At 42.4% G+C, this 13,194-nt stretch overlaps 1 protein-coding gene across 2 annotated transcripts in view; it reads left to right on the forward strand.

Annotated features, from left to right (window-relative positions):
• SHE (Src homology 2 domain containing E) overlaps positions 1-13,194 on the forward strand; it is a 28,940-nt gene that overhangs the window by 2,198 nt on the left and 13,548 nt on the right. For both annotated transcript variants that reach the window (XM_061185954.1, XM_061185953.1), the window contains exons 2-4: positions 1,504-1,630; positions 10,100-10,402; positions 12,656-12,812. In XM_061185954.1, the coding sequence (XP_061041937.1) occupies positions 1,504-1,630; positions 10,100-10,402; positions 12,656-12,812 (587 nt within the window). The remainder of the gene's footprint in view (positions 1-1,503; positions 1,631-10,099; positions 10,403-12,655; positions 12,813-13,194) is intronic.

Below are 13,194 nucleotides of genomic sequence, written 5' to 3' on the forward strand. Positions count from 1 at the left end.
TGGAGTCAGGAGTGGTAGCACATACCACGTGTGTCTGCATTGGCACTTCTATTCATTCCTCCACTTATTCTGTCCACAAGTATTTACAGCATGCCTACCCCCCTGCCAGACACTGCCAGGAGAGCCGTGGAAGGATGACCAGCTCGTCCAGACATTAGTCAGTGGTCTCTCCATGTGTTTAACTAGATTGTAAGCACCTTGCAGCCAAGCACTGAGTATCATGCTTCGTGTTCTTCGCTGTACCTTGGGGATGCAGTACACGTGTTCAAGCAAGAAGAATGGAGTGAGGGAGTGAATGGTAATCACAGCCCTCTGCAGTGATTGCCCGGTTATTGGTCATCACTTCTAGATGTCTAAAGTTTCTTAGGCCATCTCCTCCCAGGAAGAGGACTCTCATCCAGGCTGTCCCCTCCTCCTCACTTCTCCCTGTTTATCTGGATTCTTCTGCCAGCTCCCGTGGTGCTTCTCTGTGAACTCTTTGGAGAATGTAATCAGAGATTGTACCAAGGCCTGGGGCTTCCTCCCTTAATTTTGATTCACCTTTGGTTTTTATTCCTCTCTTTCTCTTTAACTGGAATAAGTAGTTTATACTATCCTAGCTGTTTATTTGTGGAGCCACATTGATAATAGGGAAAGTGCTGTGCTTTAAAAATGAATATATCTTTTTTCCCCATAAAGCTCTTCCTCCCTGAGAAGCACCTGTCAAGCTCAGTCTCCCTAAGCTCCCACATTGTCACCCAGCTGCTGCAGAACAGAACTATTGCACTCACACCACCTTCCCAGGCACTTTTCTATTTTTGGAAGGATGGATGCTTTCTGTAGCAAATACGGATCAAAACTCTATCTGATCGTAGTCTATGAGAATCAGTCTGCCTGTAAATTATTGAACCTAGAACTCCCACAATACTCTTTAGCTCTGACCTATTTCTTAGGCTTCTTATTATGAAGCCTGCCTCTTTAGAGCTGTTACAAATTCCTTGAGGACAAAAAGTAAGTCTTGGTCTTATTTTATTCCCTCTCAGTGCCTAGCCAGTGCTGGTGGATGTTCAGTATCAGTGGGTGATGGGCTGACTTAACCATGGCTATATTGCTCAACTGGTTGGCATTAAAAAAACCAAAATCATGGAAAATGTAGTAGACCAGTTCATATTTTTGTGCTCTAAAGCCATAGACATCTTCCACCTTCTGCCATCCACCCCTGCTGCACTTTAACCAGCAAATGCCTTCTTGCTTGGGGAGAGAGAGGGAGGGAGGTGAGAAGAGCCTTGGGTATAAGCAGGAGAGTTTAGATGGATTGTTGCCAATCAATTATACTACCAAAATAAACCAGATGTTTGTCCAACTGGGTGGATAATAGCGTAATCAAGTGCAAAAGCTCTTCAGAACTGGTTGGAAATTTTGACCTCTTTTTGGATCTGCAGGTTTTTTAGCAGTCTTTTTGATACCATTGTCACTCTGGTATATGACAGTCCTTAGCAACTCCCCTGTCTGGTTCTTTTACAGGTCATCATTTTAGAAGACTATGCTGACCCTTACGATGCTAAACGGACGAAAGGCCAAAGGGATGCAGAGAGAGTAGGGGAGAATGATGGATACATGGAACCCTATGATGCACAGCAAATGATAACAGGTTTGTAACCAGGAACTGCTTTATACAGACTGAAATCTCACACTCACTCGGAACGTAGTAAAAAATAATCACCAGTGTGTATTTTGGGAAGAGGGGCAAAGGGACTATACCAGATCCTGCTGAGTGGAAGAAACAGAAATTAGACTCAAAACTAAAGTCAAAGTATCTAGTTCACATCCCTAATGGTTTTGTGTCCTTCAGTTTTAGAATTTGTGGGAGTCTTTAAAGTTTTTCTAATTCTATGCAAAATGACACTTGTGAATTTGCAGATCTGCTCAGAATGTGATCTTTAGTTTTAAGATTATTTAAATACACTTTTTGGCCACTTTCAAAGCTTTGACATCCATAATGGGAGTCATAAATCTGTACCAAGGGACTAACACATACTTAAAGTACTTTAAGTTGTTAAAAGTTGCAGACATGATGTGATCCTCTGTTTTATAGTAGAAGATTGATTTCTCAACAAGCTTTACGATATTGGAGCAAAAAAATTTAATTACTAAGGAATGAGTATTAATCACTGGCATGAGCCAAGCCACTCAAGGCAAACCTCCTAAAACCAAAGTTGACTACTCTTGTAACTTTTCAAGTTGGAATAATTCCAACTTGTCAGTTGAGCAATCACTCTGTCATTTTTTGTGTCAAACTTTTACCTTTTGTTCATAATTCTCTTAAGTTGGTGTAAACAATACTTAAAAAACTAATTATTTAGATTTATTTGTGCAATTTTAGAGTAAGTTATCTATTCACCTAGTTTTCCTTAAAACATTCTTTAATCTGTAATGAAAAAATGCAATTTCTAAGTGCTGACTCAAGGGAGCCTTGTTTGAACGTCGTGGGTTTCATGCCTGGGAAGGGAATAATTGGTCACACATTAAAGATTTTGTCTCTTCTGTTTAAAAACAGATAGAAAAGCTGTCAAGCTCAGGCTCCATAAGCATAGTCTCAGAAGAGTTGAGCATGAGGGTAACTGCAGCAACCTGGAAGGGTCAAGACAGGCTTCAGAGTGAGACCGAGCTGCAGCAGGAAAGCACTGCTCTGTTTCCTGCTCTCTGCTTACAGAGATAAGGCATCACATTTGGGAAGGGTGTACCCTGGCCAGGCTGTGACCCTGAAGGTCACTGGACTGTGACCTCTAATGAAATCTGTGAATGAAAGGAAGTGAAAATGAACTTAGTCAGAATTTTAAAAAATATCAGAGGCTTGAAAGGAATAGGAGGAAAGATTTTCTTCTACATAAAACTGAGGGAAAAGATTTTCTAAAAAAACAAAAAATTAATGTTTTGTTTTGATTCACCTTTCTTTGTCCTTTGGTTTTTATTCCTCTCTTTCTCTTTAATTGGGGTAAGTAGTTTATCTATATTATCTCAGGTTTTTTGTTTTTTGTTTTTGTGGAGCCACACTGATAATAGGGAAAGTGCTTTGCTTTTTAAAAGTGAATGTCTTTTTCTCCCCCCATATAATCACCACAAAACCCTGAAACTGGGGAACCCTCGTACTACCCCCTTGTTACAGGGTAGAAAATAAGATCAAAGAGATTCTGACTCTCCTATGTTCATAAGACTCTTCAAGAGACAGAGCAAGAATTGGAACCCAGATCTTCCCACTCCAGACTAGGTGGTCTGCTTTCTACACCAAGCAGCCTCAGGACATGTGAAATGATATATGAAAAAGTTTAAACTTTACATATAAGCAAGGCACCTTTCCACTCAGACTCACAAGGAAAGTTGTATTTAAAAGTCAAAAGTTGGTATGTAACTTGTTGCTTTTCCCCAAAAAATAAATAAATAAAATATAAAAATTAAAAAAATAAAAGTCAAAGTGTCCAATACGAAATAAATGTAATAATAGTAGTAGCTAGCATTTAATATTTGAACATTTATTAAGTTCCAGGCTCTGTTTTAAACAGTTTATCTGAATAAATTTACTTAGTAATACAAAACTAATGTATTCAATTAGAGGATAAATTCAAATTTATTAAAAATTTAGATTACTAACATTTAAGAATTACTAGCTTTTTTTCCTTTGCTCTTTTAAAAAATATTATATTGGTGAATTTAAAAGGTCCTTCATTTAAAATATATATCACAAAGCACCTTCTTTGTGCTTTGTGATATATATTTATGTGCTTTATATATATATAAAATATATATCACAAAGGTATAAGAGAATATACCTCTTATTCTACGCATAGGTTACACAGCTGGACAGAATAACAGGAAGTGGGTTTATCGGAAGCTGGGAATAAAAGATTTGCTGCTGGGTGGGTTATTTTTTTTTTTTAAACCTTTTACTTTTTTCTGTTCAGTTTGCTCCCTGTGGGCTTGGTTGTCAAGTCTAAGCTCAGAAATGTCTCACATTTCTTGAGAAATGTTAAGGATTTTGTTTATTTCAGCAGGAGATAGAGAGGGTTCTGATGAATATGATTTAACTGTGGAGCACCCAACTTCTGTACTGCCTTTTTGGGTGTGTTGTTTTGTTTTGTTTTGTTTTTTGGCCATGCCACGCAGCTTGTGGGATCTTAGTTCCCCGACCAGGGATTGAACCCGGGCCCTCGGCAGTGAGAGCATGGCATCCTAACCACTGGACCACCAGGGAATTCCCAGTACTGCCTTTTTAATACCTGTGAAGTGGAAGTAACATGCCTGATTTCAACAATATCTTGGATGTATAGAACACTGTTCATGATGGTATTTTGTAACCACCATCAAATATTTCCTAGGCATTTCTTTACCATGCACCAGGCCCTGTGCTGGGCTCTGGGCCTCCAGGCAACAAGATGCACAGGACCCATGTCCGTATGGACCTCACAACCCAAGGGGCAAACAGACCTAACAGAGCAGAAAATATGTCACTTAGCACTTAGCCATGAGGAAGAGAATAAGTATCACCATCCGCCTCAGGGAACAGAGGAAGGAACAGAAATTGAGGCATTTATTACTTTCCTATGGCCAAGTAACTGTGGGACCCAGGCTCCCTGGATTCCCCCCGCCCAAAACTTTGCTCTTAACTTTTAAAAGCTAAGGATTTATAAATTTATGAATAAATGCTCACTTAGATTTCTCCAAAGGATTGTTAATAAAGATATGACAATCAGTACAAGGCAATATTAGTTTAAACCTGTTGTTGTTCTGTTAGATTTGCAGGAACATTTTAGCTAAATGATTAGCAGAAACATGCTACTTAATTTAGTAGGATAAGTTTTCGCCACCAAATTAAAACGTTAGCGTTGGGAGGGTCTTTAGAAGTTCCCTAAGATGAGCCAACATTCAGCATGATAATTCCTTCTGCAGCTGATATCACACAAGTCGAGCGTCTACTAGGTGCCAAGTTGCCAGATTACCCCACTAAATCCTACCACCCTGTGTAGTGGGTGTTAGAAGGCTCTGTTTTACAGATGAGGAAACCAAGGTTCAGAAAGATTCAATAACTTGTCCAAATTATGCAGCTAGAGAGTGGGGATACCAGGTCATCCAACACCCTTTGGTTTTAGTTACCGAGCTCCAGTCACAGATTGTTTTTAAATTTTTATTTTTGCCTCCAAATGGTTTTATTGGTTGGTGTAGATAGTCAAATCTAAAGGAGAACCTCATTTTTTCAGTCTCCATTTAAAAAATTATCCATTATGGAAAAAATATAAATAGAAGACTTTTTGATTTATTTACTTTGCCTATATTTTGCTTGTTAAACTTAAGTTTCAGGACTTCTGAATTATATCTGCTTTTGTTCAGATATTTAGATTTGTTCGACAGGAAAATATTAATTTTAAATCAAAATTTTAAGCATCGGTAAAAGATCCCTATTGCTGATTCTAAGAGAAACATAGAGCCTTATGAGACTCTAAGTTTGATGTTTTGAATACATGAAATGGATTAAGGGAAAAGGTACATTACAGAAATTGTAACTAGCATTCTACATGAAATCTCTGAGGCATAAACTAAGATATGATAGAGAAGGCATAGGCTCTGGAGCCAGTAGTGAATGGCTCCCCTGCTGACTACTACACAGCCTCAGTTTTTTCACCTGTGAAAATGGGCTAACATATCTCTTGCTGCATTATGATGAGGCTCCACTGAGCTGCAGGTGTAACACGCCTAGTACATGCATATGTGAAAAATATCACAATTATTTAGACACTCTGGAGAGAGAATTCCATTTTCAAAGAGAATTCTGAACAAGTATAGGGGAATATTAATTGCTAACTAGAATTTAGCAAAAGAAAGTCAGTCTTCTGCTGGTGTTTTTAAATATAAATGGCATACTTATGTACGGTGAGAGTTGGGAATTGAGAAGGGAAAATTTTCAGCCAATATTATGTTTCACGGCAACCAGTTGCAGATATGAACTGGTGCAGGTCAGGCCTCAGTTCAGCCCTTGGTGAGATGGGTGTTTATCTGCAGCCCGTTGGCTGTATTCTGTTGTCTGCCGTGGTAAATGGCCTCTATCGGCAGAGCCAGGGCGTAGCTTCCTCTAGCCATTTCCTCCTTCTCAGGCTCGTTTCCTCTCGGAGCCAGCTCTGCACGTCAGGGGCTATTCTCCCTGCAGGAAGGGTCGGCTTGCAGCCCCCGCAATTGTTTCTGTTTCTATGGCGCCTCAGGTTGGGGGCAGCCAGGTGCTGGAAGGGACTGGAAGGTTACTCCCCTTGAAGGGGCAGATAGGCCCTGCGCTCAAGCCCTTTTTTTCCCCGTAATTAAACATTGTTTAAAAAGATGATCATACTCTGCAGATTTTGCCCAATCCCAGGATCATCCTGGGAAGGAACATTCTCAGCTGTATACTTTCCAGTGTTTTTCCCAGAGCTCTAAGTGTGCAGTGACTATCTAAAATAAAAGGAATACTGAATTCCCTGGCGGTCCAGTGGTTAGGGCTCCGCGCTCTCACTGCGGAGGGCCTGGGTTCGATCCCTGGTCCGGGAACCTAAAATCCCACAAGACACGTGGTGTGGCCAAAAAAAAAGAAAAGAAACAATCATATATTTGGGACTTCCCTGGTGTTCCAGTGGTTAAGAATCTGCACTTCCACTGCAGGGGGCACGGGTTCAATCCCTGGTTGGGGAATGAAGATCCCATATGCCACGCAGTGCAGCCAAAAAAAAAATTAATAAAATGATATAGAAGGAATACAAATGCCTCATCTCAAAAGTAAAAACCCAAATACATGTGTAATAAGAACTCAAGATTCTAATCACTGTACATCATTTTAACACAAACTCATTGAAATTTCCTGTGAGCAGGACTCCTATCTTAAGGTTGGAATCAAGCCTTTTTCTATTTTGTTCAACTGGGACAGAATTGAAGCAAGGACCTTAGGAAAGGTTTCCCCAGCCTATGCCAGTCTGAGGGTAGACTTAGGTTTTGATCAGAAACTTTACAATTCGAAATTCGTCCTTTGAACTCCTTTGTGTTTTCTCTTTCCTAGTTCTGTAGAAAAGTTCTTTTTCATAAATTCCAGGCTTATCTTAGTTGAACCAAGAGCAGAGAGAGTTTTTTGTTTCTTGTTTTCCATAACTCCATCTAGAATAAGCAATGAAGAAAAAAGGCTGTCCATTGAAAGTCAAGAGGCTTGGACCAGAGATGCAGGAGACCTCAAACAACCCTAGGCACCTTCCGGGCCTGGGGATGGGGAATAGTCCTTCTAACTCTCACATTCGGATGTGGAAGTTTTTGATAGTAGGAGAACCCTTTTCCTTGGGCTGGGGCTAGCAATGATAAGATTAGCTCTGGAGGGCAGGAGGAACTGGGAGGGGGAATGTGGGGACCCAGGTGTCGTGGGAGTGCTTCTCAGGCTTAGCTTCTCATTAGAATCACCTGGGGGAGCTTTTTACAACTCTGACTCCCAGGCTGTACCCCAGCTCAATTCAGTCAGGACCTGTGATGACGGGACCCAGCCATGAGTATTTGTTAAAGCTCCCCCAGGTGATTCTGATGCACTAGAACTGCAGTTTTATAGGATTGGAGCCAGCTGCAGTAAGGGGCCCTATCCAGCAGAATTAGAACATCACCCTACAAATAAATTCTGCCCCTTTGAATTTAGTTTCCTGATTTTAATAACTTTTCCCTAGAATGTATCCTTTCCTTGTTATAGAAGTCTTATGGAGTCAGTGATTCTTCTCTATAGAGTGTTACCATGCCCATTTTCAGTTACCTGTAGAAAGTCTCACTTTCCTTCATTTCTGTGACACTGTAAGTCTCCTGATCCTCTTCATCCTTACCTGACCATTCCTTCTCAGTCTTCTTTGGTGGCACCTCTTCTTCCATCCACCCTTAACTGAAGAAGTCCCAGATTTTGCCTTTGATCCTCTTTCCTTTTCAATCAGCCTCCTTTTCTCTGGTGATGGCTTTCATTCTCACAATACCAACAATGATCCATTAGTGAGTAACTCCTTGACATGTACCTCCGACCTTCATCTCTCTGCCGAGCTCCAGATCCATATTGTCACCTGCTTGGAGAAGTTCTAGAGCTCCTTCCCCTCCCTCTCTCCTCCCATCCATCCATCCAACCATTATTTAGCACAACTGTTTCCTACAAAGTCAAACAAGACATGGGGGTCCCTGGCCTGGCAGTCTCCACAAAATTGGAAATACAGACACATCAACAAATAAATCCATACACTGAGAGAGATGCAAGGTGAGAGTGGGTTGGCAAAGCGGTGGCACCTGGGGGACATGGGGCATTGGAGGAGAAGGTAGGCAGGAAAGAAGAGGAGATGCTAGGCTAGACTCCAAAGGATTGGCAGATCACCAGGACACTGGTGGGTATAAGACAGTGCAGTGTGCAGGGAACTTCAGAAGTTCCGTTTGGTTGGAACAAAGAATTGGATTTTAAGGGGCTCAGGGATAGGGTGGTATTGAGAGAAGAAATTGGAGAGGGAGGCAGTGATGTGACCACAGAAGGTGTCCCATGCCGTGCTGAGCAGTTTGCACTTTGTAAGTGGACATTTGAGAACTTATTGGGTGTTAAGTGATGAGGCGAGATGTTTGTATTAGAAAAGTCCTCCTTCACTGTGACCGGGTGGACAGATTGAAGGCTTCCTCATGGGCATGTAGAGGAACCACAGCATGATGCTTCTGTTGGCCTATATCACCAGCTCTGGTTGTCAGAGACTCTAGTCATCTCTGACTCTACCTGCCAAGGCTTCTGGGCCCCACGCTGGTCAGTCCCCAGACGCTGCTTCTTCCTTCCCACTGTGGCTGGCTGGCTGGTTAGCTGGTGGTTGGTTGATTTGCATCCAGTTTTTTGCATCCATTTCTGTGCCTCCGTTCAGACCATACCTTTATTCTATCCTGTACACTGTGTTGGAGTTATCTTCCAGCAAATCACAAATATAATTATTATTACCTGTTTAAAAACTAGCAATCGTTCTCCACAATATAAACTTTTAATTCTGGCTTTTAAAACTTCTGCACTTTGGTGCCTGTCCTGCCTACTTTTCCAGCTTCTTCTCCCGCTACCCCTCTCCTCTCCTGGCCTCTGTCCTTTGAACTTCTCTCTCGATTCCCCCTGATGGGAACAAGCCCTTTCTGGTTCCCACCTCCATATCTTCACTCATGCAGCTTCCTCCACTGGAAATGACCTTCTCTATCAAAGTCAATGCATCTTCCATTTCTCTTCCACTTGGAGTCAATCCAAGTGTGGTGGCTAAGAGTATGGCTTCTAGAGCCCAACTTCCTGCTTTTGAATCCAGGCTTTGCACTTGCTGGTTTGGGCAATTTCCTTAAACTCTTTGTGCTTCAGTTTTCTCTTCTGTAATATGGGGAACTAATAGAACACATCTCATAGGGCAGTTGTGAAAATTACAACGCACTTAGAAAAATGCATAATGCATAGTACACTATGGCTAAATGTTAGCTCTTGAGATATTATTTTTGTTGTTTTTCCCCCAACTCCTCTTTTACTTTTATTTATTCTGTCGTTGTTAGCCTGTTAAGTATTATTTGTGAATGTGTCACTACGTCGAAACTGCCTAGAAGTCAAGAACTCTGTCTAACGCACATAAATATCTTACCTCAGTGTATGTGGCCCAGTGCTTGAATATAGTAAACACTCAATTTTTATTAACATACTTTGATCACAGCTTCCTAACAAGATGTAAACACTTTGAAGGTGAACCACACTCAAGAGGAGATGGGGGACCGGGAGTTGTGGAGCAGGTTGCCCTGAGGCCACTTCTCCGAACTGCACGCAGCCCCAGAGGCAGGCCTGTCTTCGGTTGTGATCCCCTAATCGTTGGACTTGATCCTATTATCTGGCTTGATCCTATTATCTGGCTCAGGCGACTGGCGGGAAGAAGTTGTAGGGCCCTTCCCCCAGCTGGGCAGCCATCAGCCCAGTAAGGAACAATCCAGGCGTTCTAGGCCACCTTCAACCAGACAGACCTGTCGGTCGGGGGTGCAGCGGTAACTGGGTTCATCACCGGGCTTCCATGACACCTTTTCTTCAAAAGTATTGTGAACGGTGTGTGTTTTTCAGAAATCAGACGACGAGGTTCCAAAGACCCCCTGGTGAAGGCTCTTCAGCTGCTCGACAGCCCCTGTGAGCCAGGGGAGAATGGCGCGAAGCCCGAGGCGCTGGCCAAGAGACGGAGCTCCAAGGAGCTGCTAGGGAAGCCGCCGCAGCTGTATGACACGCCCTACGAGCCGGCGGCCGAAGGCGGCCCGCGCGCTGAGGGGCCGGAGCGGAAGACGCGGCTGCCCCAGGACGACGAGAGGCCCGCGGCCGAGTACGAGCAGCCCTGGGAGTGGAAGAAGGAGCAGATCGTGCGGGCGCTGTCAGGTGAGGGCTGGGTCCGCGCCCCCCCCCACCTCCCTCCTGCTTTCTGCTTCCCTGATGGAAAACCCCGCCAGCCGGGGCTTTGCAGCCAAGGCGCTGTTCTTTATGTTCCTCAACTGCAAGTCTCTTTTCCCAAGAAATCTGATGATATGGGGAAAGGAGAATTTGGCTATGGTTGGAAGACCAGGACTGAAGACGAGCCCTTAATGTTGCATGTATCGTGTATCCTTCTGGGTATCTTTATTTTCCTTTATCTTGGCAGTATGCGACTGTTTTGGAAATGCCTTAAGTCACTATTGAAAAACCTTGTCTAATCACCACCAAAGCTATCAAATTGAGATCAGCTTTTTCTAACTCTTACTTTGTGCTCCTCTTCAAACCTGTTAAAATCCCTGTTTATAAAATGCCAGTAGTGGATCAAATGGATTACAGGAGAGGTGGTTGGAAAGCTGGAGGAAGCTAGCTTTTTTTTTCCTCTCGAAAATCCTCCTAAAGGAATCAATTCTTCAAGTATGAACTTTTTTTAATAACTTAAGAGGAAGTTGATAAGTAGATTGTCAATAGTTATTAAAGGTAATTCTCCCTCCTGCTTCTCCCAGGACATAGTTTTTCTACTTAGCTGGCCACCGAATTTCTTTTGCCTTTGATTTTAAAAGTTAGGGATATCTTTTCCCTCTAACAGTAAAGCTATGTTTTTGATTAAAAGTATAGTCAGTGTAGGGAATTCCCTGGCGGTCCAGTGGTTAAGATGCTGTGTTTCCACTGCAGGGGGCACGGGTTCGATCCCTGGTCAGGGAACTAAGTAAGATCCTGCAAGCCACACAGCCAAACAAACAAAAAGTATAGTCAATGTAAAGGGTGAATAGAAAAGGTAATTAGTTTGATAGCAAACATTTGAGTCAGGTTTTCTGTTTGTGTGCTTTAGTTTTTTTTTATAATTTTATTGAAGTATAGTTGATTTACAGTGTGTTAATTTCTGCTGTACAGCAAAGTGATTCAGTTATACATATATATATTCTTTTTCATATTCTTTTCCATTATGGTTTATCACAGGATATTGAATATAGTTCCCTGTGCTATACAGTAAGACCTTGTTGTTTATCCTATATATAATAGTTTGTATCTGCTAATCCCAAACGCCCGATCCTTCCCTCCCCCACCCCCAAATCAGTTTTTGTTTTATTTTAGAATTGTTTTCCACAAATCTCTACTGGGCACCTGCTACAGTGCTAGATGCTGCTCATTTTATCTCTTTATCTTCTATCCAAGCTAGATGTCATAGCATCTTTAAGGCACTATTAGTAGTTTCTTTCTATTTCTGAGTTGATTTTTCTCTTTATTATTTCATAGTGAAAACTTCATTTGGTTTCATAGAATGATATGCACTCTTGCAGGGAGTGATTACCTGTAACTCTGCTTAGTCTTTTATTCTAAATATACCAAAACGAAGAGTGTTTTATAAGTGCATGCTGAAGGGACTTCCCTGGTCGGGGAGCTAAGCTCCTACATGCCTCCTGGCCAAGAAAAAACAAAACATAAAACAGAAACAATATTGTAACAAATTCAATAAAGACTTTAAAAATGGTCCACATCGAAAAAATCTTAAAAAAAAAAAAGAACATGCTGAAATATACTAAAGTGGTTTCCTCTCATATTCTAAAACTGTTCTACATTAATAAATATCTTGCAGAAAAAGTGGCTGCATGTGGATGCTAACAGTATGATCAGACATCAAAGACAGCAGGAGCTCAGCTATCCCAGGGCCTTTTGCAGTATTTTTTTTTTAATTTATTTATTTTTGGTTGCGTTGGGTCTTCGTTGCTGCGCGCGGGCTTCCTCTAGTTGCGGCGAGTGGGGGCTACTCTTCGTGGCAGCGCGAGGGTTTCTCATTGCGATGACTTCTCTTGTTGCGGAGCACGGGCTCTAGGCGTGTGGGCTCCAGTAGTTGTGGCACGAGGGCTCAGTAGTTGTGGCTTGCGGGCTCTAGAGCACAGGCTCAGTAGTTGTGGCGCACGGGCTTAGTTGCTCCGCAGCATGTGGGATCTTCCCGGACCAGGGCTCCAACCCGTGTCCTCTGCATTGGCAGGTGGATTCTTAACCACTGCATCACCAGAGAAGTCCCTTGCAATGTATTTTAGCTCAAATTAAAGAGGGGGAAAAGCTTCTTTCCTAAGACGAGGCAGACAAGGTCTTTTCTTTGAAGTTTACATGGGTCACCTTAGTGGCCTCTGATGTTAAATGGAGCCTTCCTTCCAGTTCAGTTTGAAGGCTCTGAGCGACCTTCCATCAAGGAGGAGACAGTGAGGCAACACCACCGACAGAAGAGTTGGACCCAGAAGATCTTGAAGCCAACCCTCTCTGACCACAGTGAGGGGGAAAGAGTGGACCCAGCCCTGCCACTGGAGAAGCAGCCGTGAGTCTCCTCCACAGACACGTGTAACACACAATGGCCGGGGACTTGGTCGGGGCACACTGGCCCATTTTACATGATTCTTTTTGGTGCTGAATACTTGTCTGGGTGGGACTTATTAGTGAAAACCCATTTTCAAAGCCCAGTGCATTTGTGCAGAGTAGAAAATGCACTGCATCCCCAGAACCTGATCTCAAATTCCATTCCTCTGCATAGAGTGAAAACTATTAAAATGACACTAGCCCTGTTAACTCCCTCTTAGGTGATTGATAGGTTTTGTGATCCAGGATTACCCAAGTCTCATTTTGTCTATTTTGAATGGGAAGCAGGATCTAGTCCAGGCTGTTGAGCTTTCACTAGAAGTTCATTTCAAATAATGCTTTAT

The sequence above is a fragment of the Eubalaena glacialis genome, chromosome 3 (assembly GCF_028564815.1).
Source record: "Eubalaena glacialis isolate mEubGla1 chromosome 3, mEubGla1.1.hap2.+ XY, whole genome shotgun sequence".
Classification (NCBI taxonomy): domain Eukaryota; kingdom Metazoa; phylum Chordata; class Mammalia; order Artiodactyla; family Balaenidae; genus Eubalaena; species Eubalaena glacialis.